Below are 27,407 nucleotides of genomic sequence, written 5' to 3' on the forward strand. Positions count from 1 at the left end.
ACTGCATGAACCAAGAGCATGTCCACTTGTGACAACACTGACTATAAAACCTTTTGTGAGTGCAACCATTGGGGCACTATGGGAGTCCCAGTAGTCAGAAAACTGCAGCTCCATTCAGCTTTATTTGTTGAAGGGCTTCACCGGGTTCACGTATAGCCACTATTTCTTTCAGTAGAGTATACAAAGAACCCCTTTCTTGTAACCTGTGGGGTCTCACCTCTCACCACCAGTCATGAGAATGGGGTTAAGTTCTAAACTAGGCAGAAACCCTTTAAATAGATACTGAATCTCACTCCCTTTTACAAGAGCTTTCTTTTGGTCCTCCCATAATTATATTTATTCATTCCTTTCCTCAATGTTATTGGTAGCTCCCAACAAATTCATAGGCCACAATTCAAAAGGTCCTGCTCGCCTCTCTGGTATTCCTGGATGTACTGTGAAGTCTGACAGTTGTCTGATTTACTAAGTACATTTCATGGAAAACAAAATATCCAAAATATCTATTTCAATTGTAAGTAATGTTTTCCTTTACTGAGATACAATTATCATCCCACTCTGATTTTACGTCTCTCAGTGGAGCCACATATTGATTTTAATGTGTTACAGCTGAACTAGCAATAGACTCAGTGCCATATAAATACATGTGGCAGACCGTCTAAGGTATATACAGATATCTCAAACCATTGGGTAGGTGTCTAATCTGCTAAGCACCACCCAGTTGATCCATAACTATTTAGTTAGTAACCCCTTGTAGTACTATAAGGCCACATTCAGGCAAGTGTATCATAATCTAACACCTGGACTTCTCCATGGAAAATTTGGCATGTCAAAAAGGGGTGCAGTTTATGGATACTTGTCCCAAAGTACTTGTTCCCAGGTGCCTCTGGGCCTTAATTTTGATGCTATAAATTTTACTTGCAAAAAGTTATATGAGAAAATAGTTCACTAAGTTTAGTTCACTGAATCTACTGAGTGCATCTCCTACATTTGGAATGCAGACAGGTATACATGGATACGTATCTGAATCATGCCTTATTTCATACATGGTAGGTCGCTGTCTGCACCACATACTTTGCAATCAGTATGCCACTTGTACCTCTGCAGTGGTACAAGTGGCAATGGTAAATAACATACATTTGTCTGGGTCTTCTCAGTCAGTAGGATTGGGATAAAGAGCCAACCAGAGCTATAGTTTAACCTTCTTATGAAGGCTGTGATCCGGTTTCCTAAGGATCTCTGAACTCAAACCTTTTGTCCAAACCAGGAATTGAGTTAAAGAGAACCTGTCATCGAAAATTGGCCTTGTAAATCACCAGCAGTATGTTGTCAAGCAGCGGAGCAGCTTCTAGATGATGTTTCTTTCATGGCTTAGTTTGGTGGCATCATCCAGAAAATCAACTTTAAAGTGAGATGTAAATTGGTTTTATGAAGTCAAGGAGGCGGAGAGTTTAACACTGAAGTCAAGCTTTCCCTTCCATAGAACACCTCCTTCACTGTAATTGATGTTCCTGCATACAGGTACATCATTGATCAGATTTCCTGAAGTCCGGCGCATGATGTCAATCACATGGAAGGAGGTGCTCAGAGGCAGGAAGAGCTTATCTTCAGTAATAAACTAAAGTAAGCTAAGTCCTATTTGGAACCAACTAATTGCATCACACACTGTTTACCAAGCACAGTGCCACATTTTTGGTTGTGGGTGTGCGAGATCCTGTAGATTGAAATGGACTGCAATTGCAGGCACAGAACCAGTTTTGTGGAGCTATGGATGCTACGCAATGAAAGGGAAGGGGGCGCTCTTTATTGAGCTTATTGCTGTCAGGATTTAGTCCCTACTACTCATATACCTATAACATATCCTTATAATAGTCCCTAGACACTACATTAATGTTAGTCCTTGTATCAAAAAATGTGCCCTCCCCCATCCCAAACATTTGTCTCTAGTTAAAGAAACATATGCATTATTATGAATATTAGAAAATGTCCAACCGCTGTTTCTGTAACAAATGGGATTTTAAGTAAAGAATCTTTTTCCAATTTATCAAACACTTCCTTAGAATTCTGAGAAAGAAAGTGGGCGCCAGACTCAATAAGAAAAGGTAAAAATGTCAGCTATTTACAAGTTATAAGTGTATTGGCCGGGGGTCAATAATGTAAATATTCAAGGTTTTTCAGTGATACGCAGACCCCAGAGGATCCAGGCAGAATACCAATAATTTTTTTTTCTCATCCACATTGAAATGATCAAGTGTTTTCTTTTCAGACACGCAAAGCTGGTTTGTGTTACACAACTGATAGTCAAAACTTTATTGTCATCATCGTTGTGGATTCCTTGTAGCAGATACAATCCCTTTACAATCAGGAAACCACTAAATACGTTCTATAAGATTCTTAACTATTTAACGCAGGATTTTTTTTTCAAAACTCTGGTTCCTCGCAAGCTGGGAAAAAAAGCAATATGGCTGCTATCAAATTTTCTATATGTACTTTTATCCAGCATCTGTAAAGCGAATGCTGAATTCACATCTGCATTAAAGGGAACCTGTCACCACCTTTGTCACAAATCAGCTAGTGGCAGGTTCCCATATAGCCCTATTATTCCAATGGCACACTTCTTCTACCAAAATAATGTTGCCTCCCAACCCAATAAAATGAACTTTGAGCTCTTACTTGGCATACAGAAAGATCCAGCAAGGAGTCAAATGGGGGGCATGGCTTCCTTGCCTGGATCCAGCGGCTCCTCCCTTCCTCACTCCCTTACTAACCACCCTATCTTTCGTCCGGCTGGTTGACATCAGAGGATGGGGTGGAGTGTAAAGGAGCGAGGACGGTAGGGCACTCTGGAATTGGCCGGGGAGGCTATGCCCCCTCCGACTCACTGCTGAATCTGACTGTATACCAGCTAAGAGCACATAGTTCATTTTAAGGTATTGTGAGGCAAACAGTAAACTTGTCAATAGCTGAATTTGTGAAAAAGTTGGTTCCCTTTCAATTTTCTGATATAGGAGAAAAAAAATTCAAGCTTGACTTATATGGTCTTTCTGCATCTGTCATGACTGCAGTGTTATCAATAACTATATTTTAACTCATATATGATGACATCTGTACAGTAAATGAGACTCTTTGTGGGTGAACAAAACCTTATGATATCTTTCAGAAATCTAAGAAAGTTGAATGACAGAAATATTCAATTACGTCAATAACTTCAGTTTATTGGGAGATAATTTTAAATAGTTTTGGATGTGGTTATCTCTGCTAGATGCCACTTTTAAGACACAGCGGCTACCACTGTTTTGGCATCACTCTGTCACTTATATGGAGTGACAATGGAGATTGTACTGTAATGGAGAGACTGTGGTTGTATATTTAATGAGGCATTGTAACTTTCTGTGTTAGACAGCATTTATAACAGTTTAGGATACTATGGCTATAAATGATTGTGGTGGTCATATGTATGAAAGTCCTGTGGTAACAGAGGTACACCATCTATGAGGCGGGTTGAGCCTCTTCCCTCAGGCAGCACCACCTGCAGCAAGATGGGGGGCATCTAAAAATAGTGTCTCTAGACTCCCGATGTGAGCATGGGTGTGATACAATGTATAGAGAATGAACTTACTAACAAAAATTACGTGAAATATTACTTCTAGGTGGGGCGGTGGCGCCGCCATTCTATAACTCACCTCAGGAAACAGGGATTTTAGATTCATCCCTGTGTGATAAGCATTGTTATGAGACACTGTGGTGGTCACTTTTATGGGAGGTAACTGGATATCAATCATTGCTTTTGCTGCCTTGGTTGGCATCCATATCGCACTGCATTGTGGTTACCACCTGTATGGGGGCCTTGTATTAAACAGTGTTAGGCAACACCATAGTAGCCACTGTTATAGGGTAACTGCTTATCATTAATATTTCTGCTGCAGTTGGTAAATATAGTGCATTGTGGTTGCCACCTATACTAAACAGTGGTTTGAGAGACCATGGTTGGCACTTGTAGGCTGGGTTCAAATCATGTCATATGCCATACATTGTAAGGACATGTCAGAAGGAATGCGACTTGTCCTAAGGCAGTGGTGGCGAACCTATGGCACGGGTGCCAGAGGCGGCACTCAGAGCCCTTTTTGTGGGCACCCGGGCCATCGCCCCAGCACACCAGACAGGACCCAAAGAATCTTCCTGCAGTTCCAAGCAACTTAAAAGATGCTGCTTTCAGTCATATTTTGATACTTACTTTGATACTTGAGACTGTAGGAAGAGGGAGAATTAGACAGGGTCGGATTATTTTTGGAGGAGCTCCTGCTGGCCCCAGAGGGAAACTGGAAAGAAGCTAAAATGATGAAAATTTTCCATCTTTCTACTGTGTTGCTGTCCTCAGGAGGCCAATATGATTGAAAGTTGTTGAACAGGGTGCAATAAGTTACTGCTTTAATTTTTGGCACCAAGCGATAAATAAGCGGGGTTTTGGGTTGAAGTTTGGGCTCTCGGCCTCTAAAAGGTTCGCCATCACTGTCCTAAGGTATGGCACAGAGGTATCCCACCCCAGTATACAGTGGGATGCGTAGCCAGGGGACCTCCTTTTCCCCTCTGTATTCAGCGATTGGCTGCTGCCAATGAAAGTGGTGTTCCCCCAGTGATGTCACTGTCCTAATATGGACAGTGAGATCACCGGGTCCTCCCTCTTGTTGAGCGATGCATGCGCTCGGCGGGGCTATGGGGAGAGATGCAGTGCGCTGCATCCGTATAGTACATATGTCACTCAAGCTGCAGGATGAAAAGACATAGCCTGTTCCATTCTGCATTTTTTGGCAGACAAAGCATTTAGTGGAGAGACGGAGGAAACGACTATGCTTCCGGCTGCTGCTACTTATCATTGTATACGTTAAGTCTATACGCCAGGTGCTTTTCCGAAGTATACACTTATCGTATACAAATAACGTGTTGTGAATGCAGCCTTATGAGGTTGCTGGCATCAGGGCCGGCTCCAGGTTTCAGTGGGCCCCTGGGAGACAGTGCCTCACTGGGCCCCTTAGCAGTGAACTCATGTGGTGGCATTAAAAACGCAGAACCTTAAGATACCATTATTAATATACACCCCCCCAGTCAGGCACCATTAATTAATATACACCCCTCCCCAGCCAGCATACAGTAATAAATATTCCCTCCATGCTCCAATATACACCCCCCCAGGCTCCATTACTAATATACCCCCCCCCCCCAGGCTCCATTATTAATATACACCCCCCCAGGCTCCATTAATTAATATACACCCCCCCCCCCAGGCTCCATTCATTAAAATACCCCCCCCCCCAGGCTCCATTCATTATTATACACCCCCCCCCCACCCAGGCTCCATTCATTTATATACACCCCCCACCCCCACCCCAGGCTCCATTCATTTATATACACCCCACCCCCACCCCAGGCTCTATTCATTTATATACATACCCCCCCACCCCAGGCTCTATTCATTTATATACACCCCCCACCCCCACCCCAGGCTCTATTCATTTATATACATACCCCCCCACCCCAGGCTCCATTCATTTATATACACACCCCCCACACCAGGCTCCATTTATTTATATACACCCCCCCACCCCAGGCTCCATTCATTTATATACACACCCCGACACCCCAGGCTCCATTCATTTATATACACACCCCGACACCGCAGGCTCCATTCATTTATATACACCCCCACCCCCACCCCAGGCTCCATTCATTTATATACACACCCCCCCACCCCAGGCTCCATTCATTTATATACACCCCCCCACCCCAGGCTCTATTCATTTATATACACCGCCCCACCCCACCCCAGGCTCTATTCATTTATATACACCCCCCCCCACCCCAGGCTCTATTCATTTATATACATACCCCCCCACCCCAGGCTCCATTCATTTATATACACACACCCCACCCCAGGCTCCATTTATTTATATACACCCCCCCACCCCAGGCTCCATTCATTTATATACACACACCCCCACCCCAGGCTCCATTCATTTATATACACACACCCCACCCCAGGCTCCATTTATTTATATACACCCCCCCACCCCAGGCTCCATTCATTTATATACACACCCCGACACCCCAGGCTCCATTCATTTATATACACACACCCCCACCCCAGGCTCCATTCATTTATATACACCCCCACCCCCCACCCCAGGCTCCATTCATTTATATACACACCCCCCACCCCAGGCTTCATTAATTAATATACACCCCCTCAACACACACCACCCTCCATTAATTAATATACCCCCCAGACAGGCTCCATTCATTTATATACACACACCCCCACCCCAGGCTCCATTCATTTATATACACACCCCGACACCCCAGGCTCCATTCATTTATATACACCCCCCCCCCACCCCAGGCTCCATTCATTTATATACACACACCCCCACCCCAGGCTCCATTCATTTATATACACACCCCGACACCCCAGGCTCCATTCATTTATATACACACCCCGACACCCCAGGCTCCATTCATTTATATACACACCCCCCACCCCAGGCTCCATTCATTTATATACACACCCCCCACCCCAGGCTCCATTAATGAATATACACCCCCTCAACACACACCACCCTCTATTAATTAATATACTCCCCAGACAGGCTCCATGAATTTATAAAAAAAACACATTATTCGTGACCAGATAAAAATAATAAACGCTAACTTACCTGAAGCTTTGCACACATCTTCAACATCTTCCAAGTGACAGCAGTGTCTACCGTGCAGCAGCAGGGACGCTGGCGGCGTCATCACGTCATCACGTTGGCAGCGTCCTGCACAGTATTAGACGCTCCGCAGCAGACATACAAACAGATGCACTTATATTGTGTGAGGGTCCACTCGTGGTGCCGCCCCGTCAGCCGCGTCGGCACTGTGAGTACGGCGCTTCTCTCAATGACATCAGTTTGTGCCGTGGGCCCCTCTGGGACCTCTGGGGCCCCGACACTTGCCCGGGTAAGCCGGGTGCTGGCGCCGGCCATGGCTGGCATCATTGCTGTTGTGCATATTTAGGCCCCATACCCCAAACTTTTATTTTAGCTGTAAGCTAGTCACAGGGCTCTATTGGGCTTGGTCAGGGCATGTCATGATCAAGGTGACTACCCGTATCGTAAATTATAGAGCAGGTTCTATTCCTGCTTTCCTTTACGGCCCAGGCGGACATTTTCTATTGACATTGGTGTTGTGAGCAGTGCTCCCCGACCAAAGTCATACGAGCTGCAAACAGGGGATCACATTCCCCTGCTTGCGGCCCCCAAAGTGCATTGTCCTGTGGTTGTCTTTTTGACATTTGTATTTCATTCTATTATATGAGAAAATGCTGGATGGGAAGGCTGGAAGACGTTAAAGTTTGTTCCATTTGCACAATTAATTGACTGCTGTCATGTAAAGTATAAAATCTCGACCTGTTTGCTGTATGAAGAGCTACATTTAGACCATGGGCCGTAGAGCGTGCACTCAGTGCCAGCATAGCAGCCCCACAACAGATGTACCACTTTAACGCAGCTATTTTGTAGATGAGACTTGAAACCTCAGGCCAGCATACTTGTAGGACATTAAATATCCTCTGGTAAAAGTGTCCTGCGCTGTGTTTCCGTCTGGTTTTGCTGACTCACCGTACTCCACTGTTGACTGTTTTTTCAGTGGTTGTGTGAACTACCAGTGGGATAAAGAAGCAATTTATGGTGAAATGGCTATTTCCTCTTGGTCTCAGCACTGTACGTCATTGTTTGACACACTGCAGAGGGCAATCCATAAAATTAAAAAATCATCAAGGTCTCTGGAAGGATTAACCCGCATTTGTGTTGTGCTAACATTGAATGCAGTCACTGACTTCCTTTTCCGAACACGGCCTGTTTAATGCGGGATGTACGTGAATTTAATTAGCTTGGCATAAATACTGAAATTCCTCATTTATTACTACACCTGGTTGGAAAAATTATTAAGATGAAATTTACAAAAAATTATTTACGGACACAAAACCATTTTTTTTCAATTGCTTTTTTAAAGAAAGGAAATGTGGAATTCTCCATTTCTGAAGCCCAGCAGCTCCTGCAAACCCAGATTCCCAATGTTTGTTTTTACTATAATGAGTGAATACAAAGACTAACACAAGGACAGGGCCCGTTTTAGACAAAGTGGGGCCCTGGTAAAAACTAAAAGTAGAGCCCCAAAATAAAACTATTTTATGAACAGTCACAGTCAGTAAGAGGTTCCTTTAGCCCTGCACAATAATAACACTTTGTAGTTATACACAGTAGTAGGGAAGTATCTGTAATATGGCGCTGTAGGAAAATTTTATCGGAGAAAGACAGTGTGTTCACCCCAACACAGTGTTTGCCAGATACGACTTAAGGCTTTCTCTTGTGGTCCAATACAGCCCAGGACACGGCATGCTCAGCGCAATTTTAAAGTGACATCCTTCACTGCCAGGACTACAGGAGGAGCGGGAAGGGCTGGATAGAGATGGATTGTCATTGGAGCTCCTGCTCTGGGTCCTCTGGTTCTTCCTCTTCAGGGGATCCTAGAGGGAAGCTACAATCCAAATTTCTCCATCTTTCTATTGTTTTGGTGAACTCAGGACACCAATACGATTACAACATGTGATACAGCAGGGATCAATAAGTTACTGCTTAAATTGCCATGTTGGCACTTTGCGACATACAAGTGGATTTTGGTTGTAGCTTGAGCACTCTGTCTCCAATAGGTTTGCCATCACTGCCATAGGGGGTGAGGGGGGATGCATATAAAATAACCATAAGAGAGCTGCATATAACATAACAAAGAGGGGGCTGTGTATAGAATAACCATGAGGGGGCTGTTTGGGAATATATTAGGGAACAGGAGACTGTTTTAGTTTCTGATTTTTTAATGCCGCCTTGTGAGTTCAGTGTAAATGGGCCCACCGAGGCTCTGTCGCCCAGGGGCCTACTGAAACCTGGAGTTGACCCTGGATATGTAGACAAAAAGCTAGACAGATAAATGATTAGATAGATATATAGATAGGAAATTGATAAATTATAGGAGATAGATATGCAACACCCTCGCCGATGCAAGGCAGGGGAGTGGTTGCGAATACGTCCCACCATGTAGCTTGCAGCCTATGTAGGGTCTGATTAGCCTCACAGCATGTCACTACATAACAATAGATGACACAGATGAACTCTGCAGTGGTAGAACCTGCCTGGCAAGGCAGGAGTTAACTGTTTTATGTGATGTCATATGTGTCAGCCAATCACAGGTGCCTGAAGAGTGGAATTTATATCTAGTTTAGTGAGGAAAGGGGTATCATCCTACCTTCAAGGGTGATACCTGAAGCAACCCAGGACAAGCTGAAGCATCCTTTTAGGACACAGCTACCTCCCAGCCTGCCCTCTGCATCCAGGCTGGTGCTCTACATCCTGTGGCTCCCTCCAACTGCATCTCAGCACTCCACTACTCTGTTAAAGGCACGTTGCTGCAGTTCCTGTCGGTTCGAATAAAGAACTGTAAGTTGTTTTTGTTCAACCTCTGCCTCCGTCTGGTCCCTGCTACTACGGCTGCCATCATCACAGGCACCCTGTCCACTACACAGAGACTCATACTCTAGACACCAAAGGGTTGCACCAGGGAGAACCGCTATAGCAGCCTCTCCCTCATCATTACTTGCCAACACCACCCTGCTGGAGACCTGCCAGGCTGTAGGACAGCCCTCCGGTTCCCCATACCAAGCACCGTGACACTAGCGTGCCTAGGCCGCAACCGCCAGCCACTCAGGTACTGTGGGCCCCGGCTGACTCCAGGCCCCGGTGTGGGATGTTGCAGATAACTAGACAGATAGATGATAGATATTTACACAGGAGATAGATGATAAGAATCTTCACCCGGGAATTCAATCAAGGGGTATTAAAGGAGCACAATATTGTACTTACCATTTGACCAAGTCAGCCCAGCTCTTCTGCTTATCCCCTTAAAGGTAAAGTAAATATTTTACAGTATATCATGTTTTTTTAACATTACACAAAGGTTATAACCTTTAATATAACACCACCAGCTACTAGCAAAATGACATCTATTACTACTGTGCTTACTGAACATTTTACAAACACATTAGGCACAATTTCAGGCATAATATCAATTACAGTTGTTTGCATAACAGTTCCATAATTTTACACACATTAGTAATATAACATAGCCAATATAACAAGGAACCAGAACCAATAATAACAGTAAGTCCTCTGTTATTCGCCAACAGTCACTATTGGGTTTCAGCTCTCTCAACATCTCCACATGTGACTGCCAAACATTAACCCTAGCGGTAATGTATCAGCCTCACTAGTATCCCCACAGCGGCCACAGTTTTGTTATTTTACCTAAGAATATGGGACTGGAGATGAAGTATATGTTCAGCCTGGAAAGGTGTTTTGCCACTCATATACAGATAAGGCAAACATTGATATGGCAAAGAACTGGCACTTCAAATGTCAAGTTAATATTTTCTGTATACAACCTAAAGAAAGGTTGAAATAATATAGAAAAAGCAAAACATTATTTATCATGTTATCCTGAGATTTATTCTGTAGATCTTTTATTAAAATATATAATATAAAACATAACAATAACACAAAACGTAAACCAAACATTATATACAACTATTTTACCTTTGTGACAGAACCCTGTCTTGAAAATAGGGGTCAGTTGACCCACTTCCTGCAGCCGGACTAAATAGAGGGTTTCCTGCACATGTGGAGAGTGGCTGCGCATGCCTGGCAATCTTTCCTTTCAGCAAAGCCAAAGGTGTAGGTTCTAGAGGTGGGATCCACATCTTTCATATATTCATGACATTAATATTAATGAATAAATACCCAGAATGTACATCACATATAAAAAGTCTGAGGAGATGCTATAAAGCTTTGCTTATCCCCCTGTATAGTATCCCCCACTACCCATAATGGTTTTTGACACGGTGGCCTTGGTTTACGTTTACCCCTCCATGTCCTACTTTCACATGGGCTCACTACTTTTCTACCATCCTAATTAATTTCAGGAGAAAGAAAAGTCCTGCATGGGTTTCTACAATTTTAGGGACTTCTCCAAGATTGCCTCTATGATACCCCCTTGTGATATTTGGCTCACCTATCGGGTGAATCCCAATGAGTTTCCATGTAATCTCTGAATTTCATGATGCTGATGCAGATAGGACCACAGATCCTTCCCATAGTTACAGCAGATGTGTTAGTATAAATAGCTCCTCTGAACAGTGTCCGTCATTGTTGGTCCAGTCTAGCCTAGCTTTGCCTCTAAGCTGGCATCAGGCAAAAGCCAATTTGTGGTGAGGAACACCGGTCAGATGTTAAACTCCAGTCTTTGCCTCATTGTTTGACACTGGTTGTTTTTTTGGGGTTGTATGAAAAAAAGGGGGAAAGACTTGTGGTGTGCAAGATTCCAGACTAGAAATGCCAGCGATACTGGAATATAAGTCTTCTCTTCTTAGGCAACCACAGTGCAGAACGACCCACACGAGCCTGCTGTTAACCTCAGCTGACTTGGAAGAGAGTCAGTCCCCACAATAGCTCCGTCTGGGGCTTGTTTTTGGCAGGCTCTTTCTACTATGCCAGATTATGTGCAGTGTGGACCAGCTACCAGTTAGCTACGACCACCAAAGTAGTCCCACTTATGTTGACAGGAGGTATCCACAGGAGAGACACAGAGGTGAGAGACAGGTCTAAATTCAGACTAACCAGAAAGTTGATAAAACATTCCATCTTCCCAAGCAAACTAAAACGGATAATATTTGCTAAGGTGGTTATTTAATACACGGGCCCTGTTTCCCCCTGAATATGAGTGAATATATTGTATTAAGAGCAAACCTCACACATGTTCACTACCCCTATCGAATATTAAACAGTGGGGGAAAAAAAATATGTAAAAGATTTATTTGCACTTTAAAAAAAACCTCTCCTTCTTCTCTCCCCACAACCCCTTTTAAATGTGTCCTCTGGAATACTTGGTCTGTGTGCAATAAACTAGAATCTGTTCATGACCTGGAAATATAGATCCATAAGGATGACACGGCCTCCGACGGCTTTGTCTTATGGCGGCTTACACTTTTCTTACTGCTCCAGACCTGAGAACAGGCAGGGAGGAGTGGTAGGTATACTCTCCATGTTGCACCTTCCAAGTCATTCCTCCTGTCCCCTCTCTCACCTTCCCATCTTTTGAGGTCCACATTCTTCCTTCGTGTGGCTGTAGTATATTGCCCTCCTGGGTCACCATATCATTTCCTTGACCACTTTACCCCTTGGCTCCATCACTTTCTTTCCTGCCAGATTCCAACCATCATCATGGATTAACACCCTCCTCTAACCTTCTGCCTCTCAGCTCTTATCACTACCTCACTATATCTTTCACAACTCTGTGACTTTCATCAATATCTAATTTTACTTATTCTTTCCACTTTCAGATCATAACCATCTTTCTTTTACTGTCAATAATTCTTCACCTTCTCAGAATTCATCAACCCATGTTATATACTGCCACCCACATGCCATTGATACTCCCCAACTCACAGCAACCTTGCAGTCTTCACTGTCCCCTATCACCTCCTCCACCTCTCTCAATAGGTCCACCTTTATAACTATATTGTCAAATGTACCCTGGATGGCACCACTCTATCTAAAATTTTCAGCATAGATGTAGGCAACCTTGGCACACGGACCAAACCCATTTCCTTTGGCTGTGCTCCAGGTATACTTTCTGTGGAGAAAACCTTCTGAGCTTACCTTTTGTAAGCTCTTGCAAGCAGGGCCCTCATTCCTATTGTTTCATCTGAACATGTTGTTACTCTGTAATGTTTTATTTTATTTACGTACTCCATGATCTGTACAACGCTGTGGAACATGATGGTGCTATAGAAATAAAACTTTATTATTGTAAATGAGCCTCAGAGGCTCCTGCATACAGCACAGAAGCCCCTTCTGGCTCCGTCAGCTGTCACAGACTTTTTGGCAGGGGAGGAGGCAAGCATAAGCTCTGAAGGAAGGCATGAATAATTAGCAGTTGACGGATCCAGCAGGGTCTTTTATGGCATACACAGGAGACACTGAGGCTCATTTTCATATTTTTAAGTCCTTAAGTATTTTTAAGTCCTTTTAGACAATAAATAACCCATTAACAGCTAAATCAAAAACAGATCCCGCTTCAGGGGGCCCTTGCCAGTGCGTAAATATGCTTGAGGTAGATCCAGTAAATCCATGTGTTTGACATCCTATAAAAGGGACCAGCAATCTGACTGTAAACTCTTTACTTTGTATCATATTCCCAGCAGGGATGGAACTTGAGGGGTGCAGTGCCTACAGTCCAAAAAATAGACCAAAAAGCTTTAGGCGACCCATAATTGTGTCTATTCCCCCTATGAAGAGACCATACAGTATAGTTAGGGGGTCCGATGCAGATTTTGTATTGGGGACCAACGGTTTCAAACCACACCTTTAGTTCCCACTTGTAAATAAGTAACAGCTTCCTGTATATAACACAGGTAGTCTCCACACATTCTTGAAATAGACTGTAAATCTGCAGTAGAGGAGCCTGGGAGGCTTAGTTGCTATCGGGAGGACACAATGATAAATGAAACAGCAAACATCCAAATTTACAGTGAAAACCTTACGATGAGCTAGACATAATAAATATTTGGAAAAGGTTACTGCAAGCGTAAACTTGGACAGCTGCTGCAATGTTTTGCGGAGAGGGAAGCAATGCTTTGACTATTTCGTGTCTCATCGCTGAATGCTCCGATTAATGACAACTTTTGGTGGGATTTAACTTTTTAAAAATGTCATAACAAAAAAGTTAATTCTGAAACCAAACAAGAAGACTGTGTGTCTCCCAGATCCTCACCCAAACCACAAATACGAAGAAACGTCAATAAAAAAATCTAAAAAATATTAACCAAGAAACTTAAGATCCTTCTTCCTTCAAGCTTTGGCCTAGTAATTCAGGCAGTTTCCACTTTTTCTGTGGAGTCTTAGTGACACCTGCTGACTGAGGCCTTATTTAAAGGGGTTTTCCAGGACATAGATGTTGATGACCAAGTTCCTCCATACCGGATTGGGGGGAGTCTGGCAACTGACAACCCTGGTACTCCCACGCTGAGCTACTATCAACCAGAGCGCCATATAATGTCTAATGGATGTACCCGGTATTGCAGATCAGCTCAATTTATTTCAGTGACACCCGTCAAAAGCTCAAAGGCATGCCACTTTTAGTGGAGTTGATTAGTTGATTAGTGGAGTTTCTGGGAGCGTGTGCCTGACCCCTTATTCTAATCAAAGGTCGTGAATGTCATAATCCCGGTTTATATGACAGGCAATATGGCTGCCATTAAAGCTTTATAGTGGTTGTCACCCAACATATATTTTCATGTGGAGCAAAGTAAAGCGTAAAAAAAAAAGATATATAGTCAACTAAGTCAACGAAAGCAACTGGTGACCAATTCAAATTTGTCTCTTCCTTTTACTAAAAAGCTTTGTCCTATGTTCGGTACGTTCATATAGGAATGTACCTATAGGGACTACAAAAGTTGTACTTGGAGGGTAGGGGCAAACTCCATTGGCAATTATTATTACACTGGTATTATAAATGGCGTATGGTAGGGGGCTCTTGATACAGATTTCACCTTTTGGGTCTAAGAGTTTTAAAAAAGAACTCAGGATTCACCATAACGGTAGCGGAAAGGAATCAGATGTAGAGATCCTTATTAATTATCCTTTTTTTACATATTTATCCCTTGGCACCGCCTGTGAATGAACTGACCAGTTTGTGTCCCATTCAGTAATGTTTTGTGGTAGGAAATCTGTGTTTTTCATCACTGCTCTGAACGGTAAAGGAAATGACTACCACAGATATGTGGTTGGGAACTCATGGCTCGGAAAGTGCAGTAAAAATTGTGATTATGGTTGGAATTACTGGTTAGGTTCTTGGGTATATACTGAAGAAGCTCAGGGTTGAGGCAAGTAAACCTCTACACTTATAGACAAGGGTATAGCCTAGAATCTCTGAATATCTTAAAGGGTTTGGCCACTTTACCACATGTTTTTTGTAATGTGTGGGGGCAGGATATTAGAGAATTAAACAATAAAACTCCTGCTCCACTTTATTGATATATAAATTGAAGCTTTCTGTCTTTTATCTTGTCAGCCAGACGTTCCTGATTATAAAAATGGACGCCCATGGTGGCTCATGTGATCTTTTTCTGTCTATAAACAATGCAAGGACCTCTATCTTATATTCTAAATACTATCATAAGGTCCTGGCAGGGCAATTGCTCATGGACCGATAGAGATCACATGACCTTCTATCTGTGGCCATTTTATGGTCAGGAATGTCTGGTTTATGAGGTAAAAGACAGGAGTAGAGGGGTTATGATTGCGGTCACAGGGGGTGCGACCAGGCCTGTTGGCAGGGATAGGCCTGGGCACTGACAGCCACCTCCCGGGCTCCCCTGTCACCAATATGCTGTCGCCGTACGATGCAAGGGTCGATGGCTCTCAGCTCGGTCACCTGGCTGGACTTAGACTAAGCATTTGTACAATTGCTTATGAGAGAGACTGTCTCTGTGCGTGTCATCACAACACATGCCACGCGCTGCCTGTGCTATATGAAGGGCAGAGTCTGCACAATGACGCGTCAGTACCTGTGCTTTGTGGCACTGCCAAACAACCAAACCGCTACTGAAGGAAGGACGGACGAGGCCGCGGGAACGCCAGTGCCGGGTAAGTAAATTAATTTTTTTTTTTATTACAAGCCACTTATTGCTGGGGCAATATGTAACATGTAAGCATATGAGAAATTAATTTAGGAGAAGGGGGGCACTATTTATAATATTTTTGGGGGTTACTAATAGCTCTGATAATATTAATTATTAATGTCTCAAATTGGGGTAATTGTCTTTGATTTTGAATCTGTGGGGCACTATCTCTATATTGATAGCTGAACATTGTCTCTAATAATTGGGCAGAGCTGTTCCTAATATTAATTTAGTAGTTATATTCTTGGACCACGCTTAACGGTGTTGACCCCACCTACTAATGGGGCCACTTTGTTTCAGGGCCAATGTTAATTCCCAGTCTGCCCCTGCCCATGGCTGTTCCCTGTTGCTCCAGCTGTATTGGAGCTGCCCCCCAATAGTTGAAAGACGAGACAGAGTAGGAAGTGAGGCACACAGTCACTTTCTGCTCTGTCATACCATTTGCTGCAGTAGCGCAGAGGACGGAAAGTAAGTCTCAGTGCCGGCAGCGTTAAGACATCATAAAAAAAATGTAATTTGATGCGTGGACCTATATGTAGTGTAATGTAACTATATGTTGTTTTTTCATTTCTAACCTTTTTCAGAGTGTACAAACTTTTGACCACTTTTTTATTTAAATTTTTATAAGTTGCACAATGGCAAAAAGTGCTGTTTATTTGGGCACTATTTTCCATTACAGAGCATTGCAAAACTTACTTACAAGATGAATATTGCCTCTATACAGACAGGCCAGGATATAGATGAAGGCAGTTCAGAGGTACCCATGGGTTTTGGATCCTAGAAGGCTTCTCTGCCACTCTGGTACAGGCGGTCCCCTACTTAGGGACACCCAACTTACATATGGCCCCTAGTTACAGATGGACCCCTCTGGCCACTGTGACCTCTGGTGAAGCTTTCTGGATGCTTTACTATAGCCCCAGACTGCAATGATCAGCTGTAAGGTCTCTGTAATGAAGCTTTATTGATAATCCTTGGTCCAATTACAGCAAAAAAATTTTGAAACTACAATTGTCACTGGGAAAAAAAAATTTTTGTCTGGAACTACAATTATAAAATATACAGTTTCGACTTACATACAAATTCAACTTAAGAACAAACCTATGGACCCTATCTTGTATGTAACCCAGGGACTGCCTGTTGTGTAAAAAGCATTAGTTCCGCAATCCTTTTGATAGACTGTAAGCTCTTGTGGACAGGAGACTTATTCCTGTTACGCCAATTATTTATTCATTTTATTCATTTATTTATTCATTTCCAGTTATTACATTTATTTGTACATGTTCCCTATGAAATGTAAAGTGCTGCTAAATAAGTGAAGATTAGAGCTTATAATTATTATTACTGTCCTTTTGTCTTGCAGGCACCAGAGAAGCAGCTTTTGTCTATGCAATATCTTCAGCAGGAGTCGCCTTTGCAGTGACCCGGGCATGTAGTAGTGGAGAACTAGAAAAATGTGGCTGTGATAGGACTGTTCATGGGGTCAGCCCTCAAGGTAAGTACATACATTATGTATTTGTATACATGGGTGTAACTACAGAGGTAGAAGCCATAGCAGCCGTCCCATCATCCGACCTGACACTGAAGAAATATATAATATATACATATTATGCTGCAATTGTACAGAATAATATGTATATAACATAAAGGTGATGTATATATTTGGTATATGGTGTATATACAATATAATACACATGTATTTGTGTTTATATGCTGTTTGTGTGTATATGTGATGTCTATATGCTCTATGTGTGTGAGTGTATAAATGTGTGTGTATGAGTGAATTACTGTTTATGTATATGTATAGGTATGTAAATGGGAGCGTATATATGAGTGTAATATGTAAATTTTTAAGCGGGAAGGGGCCCCATTTAGAAGTCTGCTGTGGGGCTCTTCCTCTCCTAGTTACGCCCATGTGTTGTTTGTGTAAACTGGACTGAACCAGGAAGCCACTAAATTTATATCAAGTACTAATATAAATATTCCTAAATACACCTTAAAAGCGTTGGCCACTTTACATCATGTTTTTTTAATTTGTGTGTAAGGGCAGGGACAGGATATTAGTTAATATCTTAACGACCAGGCCCTTTTTAGTTTTTGCGTTTCCATTTTTTATTCCCACCATCAAAAATCTATAACTTTTTTATTATTTAATATTCCATGTTGTGTACTGAGAAGCGGGAAAAAATTTCCAAATGAAATTTGTACAAAAAATACATTTGCGCCATATTCTTGTGAGCTTGGATTTTACAGCTTTCACTGTGCACCCCAAATGACATGTCTACTTTATTCTTTAGGTCGGTGAAATCACAGGGATAACAAATATATATATATATATATATATATATATATATATATATATATATATATGTTTTATGTTTTCATACATGTACAAAAATTAAAACCAAAATCAAGAAAACATTCTTCATTTTGCCATCTTCTGCCACTAATAACTTTTTGATACTTCATTGTATGGAGCTGTGGGTGCTGTCATTTTTTGGGGACAGTAAAGCCTATTGATCACTTTTTATTAACTTTTTTATATTTTTGCAAAATGGCAAAAAGTGGCTTTTTCGACTTTAGGCGCTATTTTCTACTACTGGGTAATACATCGGAGATTATGGGTCACTGAGATACCTAACATGATTTTAACTGTTTACTTATATTATTATCAGTTCTAGGGAAAGGGTGGGGGGTGATTTGAAATTTTAGTATTTTTTTTTTTATATCTTTCAGAACCCCTATGGTACTTTAACCCTAGGTTGTCTGATTGATCCTACCATGTACAGCCATATGGGTTTTCCACATCATTTATTACAATGTGCAAATACAATAATGAAATGGGTTGAAATGAGATAGGCATGGTAACAGATCGCTTCTCCGCCATGATGTCATGGGAAGTGACGATCCAATATGGCGGCGCCCATGTGGTTGTTACTGGTGTGTGTTTGCTCCGATATGCAGCAAACACCCATCTTGTGTGGAGAGAGTTCAGCCCGTGAGCCCTCTCCATACAGCGGCAGGCACCGTGTGCGGTAATAATACTTCACATGTTGGTAAGGGGTTATTTTACCAATATACATCTATTAAAAGTTTTGCACGGCTTTCTTGATGTAAATAGATTAAATTTAAACCTCTCCTCATCAGCCAGACATTCCTGACCATAAAATGGGTACAGATGGAGGGTCAAGTTCTCCTATCTGTACAGAATTCTGATTCATACACTCCTGGCAGGGTGATTGCTCATGAACAGATAGAGACCACATGACCCTCCAACTGTGGCCATTTTATGGACAGGAATGTCTGGCTGATGAGGTAAAAGACAGGACGCTTCACTTCACATTTTAAGAAAGCGGAGCAGAACTATTAATAGATGTATATTGGTAGCTTCCCTAATATACCCCCCACACTTACACACACATTACAAAAAATTTGAGGTAAAGTGGCAAACCCCGTTAAGATCTTCAGTGCTTCCAGGTTGGATTTTCAAGTAAATGTAGACTTGGAAAATCCAGTTGTGAGATGAAGTCTGGCTTTGTTCATCTGTTTTTGGGGACTTTTCTGCTGTTCAGATGTAACTTAGTGGTTTTTCCTTATGGATACATGTGGTGTCTAATCTTTAATGAATTTGCGACTTTTTGAAACAAAAGTAGCAACTAGTCTCCAAAAGTTGCAATTAGTTCCCCAGCTAATTTCTACACCTGGTCAGGGGCAGCCATAGATTTGCGCCAAAATTTGCAACTTTTTAAAAAAGTTTCACATCTGGATTCAGGTGATAATGCAGGGAAAACTAGACAATGGTGAACTTTGAAAGGAGACTGTTTTAGGGGAAATAAATTCACAAATGAGCACAAACAAAATGAAAAGTTTCAAAAATTAAAGAAAAAAGCAAACCACAAGTTTGATGCATGCCCCCGATGTGCTTATCCAGTACTATCTATACTAAGCATTCTTACCTGTAACTGATGGGTCTCCCACCTGATCTCCATCCCAATAACTCTCTTTATATATAATATTATAAATTCGAATGCTCAAAAATTGTAAACTTCCTGATTTGCCTTAAAATATTAGCAACTAACCAGTCGAACTCCCTGTTCCGGATACGGGTGTCTGTTTCTTTAATTTCACACCTAGCTGCTCCTGTGAATGTTATTATACAGTTTCCTGACCTGGGGGTAATTTAGTTAATAAATTCTAGAAAAATAAATGAGCCAGATAATTATCATATTAACAGATGTGGTATTTGTAGAACTTCAGCAATGATTGTGCATGCGAGGAGAAGTTATATAAAACCAAGGTGCATGGTTTGATAACTGTAAAGGGGACGTCGTGGTTACCGTAGTATTCCTCATGGACCTGAGGACACAGTATTTTTTTTTAATAATAGTTTTATTAGGTATTGTCCAGTGTATAATGATTTCAGATAATGATACTTAGGATTATCACCCATGCAGAGGTAATTAAGGCATTTCATTGTGACCAAATCAGTGGTTATATAGTAGATATATAATCCAGAGAGTCAACCACAAAGTTGGCCCAATAAATTGTTTAGAAGTAAGAAGTAACAATAATGATAATCCCCAGAGTGAGAGAGTTTAGAAAAAAACTGTTTGAAAATGTCCCAAAAGGTATATTAAAAGCGTATGTGGGTATGGGGAGATGGGGGACTCCTCTCTGCAAAATCATACTAGTTTTATGGTGTATTTGGATGACCACAAGGGAAGACAAGTGAGATAGGGCTATTTCATAAGAAAAAACTGAATTCACTTCTGTGATAAGTTGCGTTAGTGATAGTATAGTAGGGGCTTTCCAGGATCTGGCTAAAAGTAGTTTAGCAACATTTAGTAGCTAAGCTAATTAATATTTTGTTTCTGGTTACAGTGTTAAGAATGGGTCAATATAGGTGGCTATGTTTTGGCTACAATTTTATAAAACATAACACACTTTATCAAAGCTATTTGCCCGAAATTTGGGGTTCAAATTTCGAGTGGTGTGCAGAAGTCCTCATGGGAAAAAGAGTAAGAGCAACCTAAAATGTTAAACCAAGGCTTTATACCAGTTTGATTTTAGTATGCTACGAATAGTAAAGGAAATCTACCATCAAAATACTTACTTGTAGATTAAGGCACTGTGGCTCTGGTAATGTTCTATTTGTTGGCCTCCTTCCTTCTAAAATCAACCTTTATAATTTTGCTAATGAGCCTGAAAGGCTACTGCGAAGGTTCCCAGAGCTCCTCTGTGCTACAGATTCACAGGTTGTTACACTGTCTCACTGATCCCTCAGTACTTTCCCCCTTCCTCTGCATGTCATTAAGACAATTATGAAAGTTAATTTTTGAAGGTAGGAGGCCATTGGTAACCAAGATTACCACAGTCACAGTGCCTGGTCAATGAGTAAGTGCCCCTGGTTTATCATTATGGATTGGGATGGTAGTGTATTATGGTAAATATCTGCTCTCTGTGCTTTAGAACTTTTTGGTGGGGGAAATTAGTAGCATTTTTAATAAGTCCATTCATGTGTATTATGTGTTGGCCATGCTTTCAACATTTCTAAGTTTTTAAATGTTCTTCATTTCAACATACAGGGTTCCAGTGGTCTGGCTGTTCGGATAATATAGCTTATGGAGTGGTCTTTTCACAGTCCTTTGTAGATGTAAGAGAAAGAAGTAAAGGTGCGTCATCCAGTAGAGCGTTGATGAATCTCCACAATAATGAAGCAGGACGTAAGGTAAGTGGTTCTTTATTTTAATGATTGGGTGAAGGGTTTTGGTCTAACCAGAATATTTTGGTTTGTTTCCTAGTAATTGGTCCTTGTAATGTAAAGTATCTATATAGTGCTACATTCACACAAACGTATGCCCTGGTGGGCATACATTCGCCCCGATGGAGAGTGATGACCACCAGGGCCGGATCAATGGTGGTGGGGGCCCCTGGGCACAAACTGGTGGGGGCCCTTCCAACAATGTTTTAGGAAGTATTTAGCCAGCCCCTGTGGTATACAGCCTGCCAGCCTCTATATATAGCCTTTCAGCTCCTGTAGTATATAACTTGCCAGCCTTAGTCAGAAACTGGTGGGGGCCTCTTTAAAAGTGAAAGTGGTGGGGGCCCCGGGGCTCGAGCCCTGGGAGCCCCTCCTTTAATCCGGCCCTGATGACCACTCTCCATTGCGATGCATGGTGCGCGGTGCAGTAACATGGGGAAAGATAGGACATGTCCTATCGCTCAATGCCCCATCACTGCTCCCCCCCCCTAAGTACTATATTGTTTACCTGTTGATGGTGACCAATTGAAACTTTCTCATTCTACTTGCAGGCCATCCTCAATAACATGCGAGTGGAATGCAAGTGTCATGGTGTCTCTGGATCTTGTGAGGTGAAGACCTGTTGGAAAGCCATGCCGCCATTTCGCAAAGTTGGAAATGTTCTAAAGGAGAAATTTGATGGTGCTACCGAAGTTGAGCAGAAAAGAATTGGAACAACAAGAGTTTTAGTCCCCAAAAATTCTCAGTTCAAACCACACACAGATGAAGACCTGGTATATTTAGATTCCAGCCCTGATTTCTGTGACCACGACTTAAAGAATGGTGTTTTAGGAACTACTGGTCGGCAATGTAACAAGACTTCCAAGGCTATAGATGGGTGTGAGCTTATGTGCTGTGGTCGGGGGTTTCACACAGAAGAAGTTGAAATTACGGAAAGATGCAGTTGTAAATTCCACTGGTGCTGCTTCGTCAAATGTAAACAGTGCCATAAAGTGGTAGAGATGCACACGTGTCGGTGATCAGACTGAAATCGATAGCTGCTTTTACCAGAATGGACAATATCAATCTCTACACACCACCAATGTCATTCCTTCCACCATGACAGGTGAAGCTCCAAAAACTGCAAAACAAATGATACAGAGGGACAATGGATTTTTTAAAAAGAATATTTAACGTCCCTAAATATCATTGATGTATATTTGTATCCTTGTTCTTATTTATTGCCGACAAACATTGAGGTTTTAAGTCAGTGCTTCCCATGTGGTGAAAATGACTTGTGTTGCTGCTTCTAGAGGGATGGAGACCGGGATATCATCTGCTGAAGGAACTGGACTCCAACAAAATATAACGAAAAAAGAATTTTAAACTGCAAGATTGAGAGAAACTTATATAGGATGACCACTATCCACCTTGTTATTCCAGTGACATTTAACTAACTTCCTCCAAATGACCAAAATAACAAATGAAAAACTTTCATTATATTTTTGAAATGGAAACAAAAAATGTTAGCATAGGTATTTTATATCTATATCAATGTATATAAATATATATATTCATGTTTTGTATTACAAATATTTCTGTAAAAGAAAGATTATTAAGCCCAGTATGAGGTCCTTACCCAGGTTTTTACATATTTTCTCATTCCTTGAGGACAGATTTTATTTCCCCTTTTCTCAGATTTTCCTGCTGAATTCTAATGAGTTACATTGTGCTGCAAGAATTAAAGGGGTTGTCCACTTTCATCAAACAATTGCAATCGTAAAAGAAAGTTATACAATTTTGTAATATATTTTCTGTACCAATTCCTCACGGTTTTCTAGATCTCTGCTTTCATTAAACAGTTTCACTTCCTGTGGATAAAAATTAGTCCATGGTCATGTGATGTCACAAGGGTTCATGGCTTGTTAGGATCACAGAAAGTAATCAAAGCTGTGTGTTGTAACGATCCATGCAGCTGTGTGACATCACATGACCAGGGATATAACAAACAGTGCACCTGTGTGACATCACATGACCAGGGTTATAACAAGCAGTGCATCTGTGTGACATCACATGACCATTGTTATAACAAGCAGTGTCCTCTGTGACATCACATGACCATGGACCAGATTTTATCCAGGAAGTAAACTATGAAGCTTTCTATAGAATGACAACAAGCAGAGACCTAGAAAACCAGGAGGAATTGATACAGAAAGTTTATTGGGAAATGTAATAACTTTTCATTAAACAAACAATATCAATTATTTGCTAAAAGTGGACAACCCCTTTAAGGTGGCAAAATGCTGCCTTGGAAATTATTTAAAGAACAACCCGAGTCATAAGTGACCTATCTGTTCCCATCTTGTCCATAGGGGGCATTACTCTAAGTAATTAGTACTGATATAGATATTCAACTCGAATGGACTTGAAAAGTAACAACCACTTTTTTAACCAGAAATTTAGAGCAGTTTTTTGCCACTTGCCTTGCATCGCTCATTTTGAAAACCGATACCAAGTGTAGGGGGTGCCAATGAGAATAGTAGAGATCTTTAGTTCACTTTTAGGCATCATGGAAGTGACATTTAGAATTTCAGAAATGTACTTAGCAAAAACTATTCTTTAAGTGACTTCATAATGTAATGTAGCATATACTGCACTATTTATACTCAGATCAATTATGACTGGAGTTGCTCTTTACAATTTTGGAACAAAATAGAAAATGTTTTAGAAATCAATTTGTTCTCTTCTTTTTTTATAATTTTTTTTATATTCTCTAGAATTAACCCCTTAAGGTCCAAAGTAATCCAAAATAGTAACATAATTCTATGTCAGTTGGGTAGTAATGGTATGTTACAAGATATAATACAGTAGTCATAATACAATCTAGATAGTAAACTAAAAGAAATCAAAAGCACTATGATGTATGTAACTAGCTGAGAAGAAGCAATGTACCTTCAGTGAGATCCAGGCCCTACCTTATCCCTTTCCTGTGACTAAATGACCCCCCAGTGGTTGGGGAACACTATGTTATACCCCATACACATACTTTACACGATTAAAGTTACTATTCAAAAGACACTTAAGGTACTGGGTTGAGGAAGACAACCTGAGACCATCCATATGACCATCCACTTGACATCATTGTTGTTGACGGAAGTGAGAAGATTATCTTTAAAGAGTGTGAATACTTCTAAACATCTCACAAGTAGTGTTGAGCGTGTCCAAACCACAAAGTTTGGGTCCGTACCAAACTTTGCAAGTTCAGGCCCCAAACCCAGACAAAAAATTCAGCCAGTTCTTGTCCGGGTCCAGTTCAACACCACCGCTAATAACACCCTCGCTCTGTGACGGCACCAATTGTGGGTGTTAATGTTTTAGCTTCGGGTCCCAGTAGGATTTTTAGCTTCAGATGAGTTCAGCCAGACCCAGTTTCAAAAGGGGCCAATCATACCTACTCGCAAGTCATTGGGATGTAGGAGGTTAATGAGATAATGATTTTACTAATTGGATTTGTGTGCCCAGATCACAAACGATAGCTAAAACAAAGGGGTGTTAGCAAAAAAGTGATAACAGCTCTGTTGAAATGAGTGGAACGTATTGTTCTGACTGGTTCCACCCAGAAATAGGGCCAAAAGTTTTGTGCAGAGGATGAGAGTACCCTGACTCTGATGAACTTTGGCAAATCAGTAATTTGTTAGAAGTTGTCTAAGGGGATAGATATTTATTCTAAGGCCTCATGCACAAGTCTGCAAGGTGGGAGCCGGCAGCTATCTCACAGTTGCCATAGACGTGCATTGCAGGCAGGCACGTTGTGGTGAGCACACTATTGTCTTCCCGCACCGTGTCCGATCCAGGCAGCTGCGCAGCAATGGATAGGGCAGCTCCTATTCTTGCCCGGGTTACAGCAAATCAATTCCCTTTGTAGAGTGGATGGGTCACCCCCTCCTTCTCCAACCGGCTTGCAGCTCACGGCACTCTCCGCTGATTTGGACGTGTGCAGTTACTGACCATTCACATTACTAACAAGTGATTGTCTTTTGTGAATGTGATTATTTGAAAGACTAGTGTTCCCCACTATAAAACATAGATTATGATGTAGAACACTTGAAAGTAAGTAACTCTGGTGTCCATCACATGACCATACGCAGGGGTTACCAGATGCATGACTAAAAGCGCTTGGTCCCTTTTGCAATATCTGTAAACCCCCCCACCACCACCACCACCACCATCTACTAAACTGGATTTTCTCTGTATTTGCTCATTGAATACTTTAAAAATAGAACAGATTTTGCTGCAATTTTGAAGCACAACTTAGGCCAGGCTACTTTTGACGCAGAAGTCTCAAAACCGTCTTAAACCTTTAGTAAATATGGCAGAAGTCATGTTAGACTTTTGTATTTTGGAGCTAATTTCTGTTTAGATTATAAACTAAAGTCACATAACCCATGGAAAACATCTATAATTGATGTGAAGATGAATCACGTAATTGCATGGTTAGCCTGAGATAACTGGAATTTTAGTAAAAGTGACTATAAATGGGTACATGTCTCATGGTTTTCAGTCTTCACACCCACCACTGGTAGATACGGGACCCTAATTCTTTCTTGGCCTAGCACATTTATGAGATAAAATTACCATTCTTATCACATGTCCTTTGTATAATCCTCTTACATGACCTGAATTTTTCATAGTTTTTAATTCTGGATATTGGAGACCTGTTTCAAACATCAGCATTGGCTCAGATTAGGCAATTGTTACTCAAAATATGGGGGGCACCAACAGACATTGAATTACTGGTTCCAAATATTGCAGCCAGTTTTTTAAATATGATGTTGGAGGTAAATGCGGCATTATTCCACAGGCGGAAATTCTTCCACTTATCTTGTTGGCAGGGCTTTATTGTACTATGATAGCTCTAGTACTGTAATAATTTACAACCCCACAAGTATATACTTATGATTGCTGATATTTTTTACATCCGGAAACAGGCAGCCAGAAATGATGGACTTTGGACTATTTAATGACATACACCACTATCCAATATGAGGATTAAGTAAGCTTTGCTTCTGGAGTACAAGTAACATGATACACTAGTATCTCCGACATGTTTAAGGAATCACTGGGTTACATTTGATTTATACATCACAGTTTGTTCTGGTTTTTATTCTCTCTGCATAAAACATACAACATTTATACAGTCGTCTTATTAGAAAAAAGCCCCATTTGCTCATTAACAGAAAATGGTTTATTTTTTTACTATGTAATTTTGGATTTTAGTGCAGGTTTATTTGACTACAGAGATTAAAAAATTCTGTTGAATGTTCAACCACATAAATTGTAAGTCTCTAAGTGATTCAAGGGTTGGGCTCAATGCACTGCATAACTCAATATATATATGTTTTATGGGGGTGGGAGTGGGTTGAAAATAAAGACAGGCCAATTTTGGTGCTTTAGATGTCAGGATGAATGATTTCAAAACTTAGGGCTGTGTTAGTAAATGTATCTAGTCGTGAATAATATTTTTGGGACTTGTGGAGATCCAGTGTTTGTGGCAATGCTTCCTGGCTAAAATATGTTAAATAGGTCTGTTTTTAGAAGGAGGCAGAAAACTATCTCTCTAGTACCAGATGTGAGTCCGCTAAAGTAGATCTTTGTCCCTTGAAGAGTTAAAAACATTCATCATACTAATGGAGGTATCTAGAAATTAAAGGAAATATTCATTAAAAACTATAATTGAAAAGCATTTGCCTTATCCCTAAATGGTTCCTTCCATGGCTGCAATGTTAAAAAAACTGTTTATATACTTTTATGCAATACACAGTAAGTTAGTCCTGCATATTCATGGTTGCATGC

General features: G+C 41.2%; 1 protein-coding gene across 1 annotated transcript in view; it reads left to right on the forward strand.

Moving 5' to 3' along the window:
- The window catches only part of WNT4 (Wnt family member 4), a 55,141-nt gene extending 27,973 nt beyond the window's left edge, over nucleotides 1-27,168 (forward strand). Inside the window, exons 3-5 of the mRNA XM_072156108.1 lie at nucleotides 17,178-17,309; nucleotides 21,400-21,542; nucleotides 22,127-27,168. Of these exons, the coding sequence (XP_072012209.1) occupies nucleotides 17,178-17,309; nucleotides 21,400-21,542; nucleotides 22,127-22,594 (743 nt within the window). The 3' untranslated portion in view covers nucleotides 22,595-27,168. The remainder of the gene's footprint in view (nucleotides 1-17,177; nucleotides 17,310-21,399; nucleotides 21,543-22,126) is intronic.
- The last annotated feature ends 239 nt before the right edge of the window (nucleotides 27,169-27,407 follow it).

This window comes from Engystomops pustulosus, chromosome 6 (assembly GCF_040894005.1).
Source record: "Engystomops pustulosus chromosome 6, aEngPut4.maternal, whole genome shotgun sequence".
NCBI lineage: Eukaryota > Metazoa > Chordata > Amphibia > Anura > Leptodactylidae > Engystomops > Engystomops pustulosus.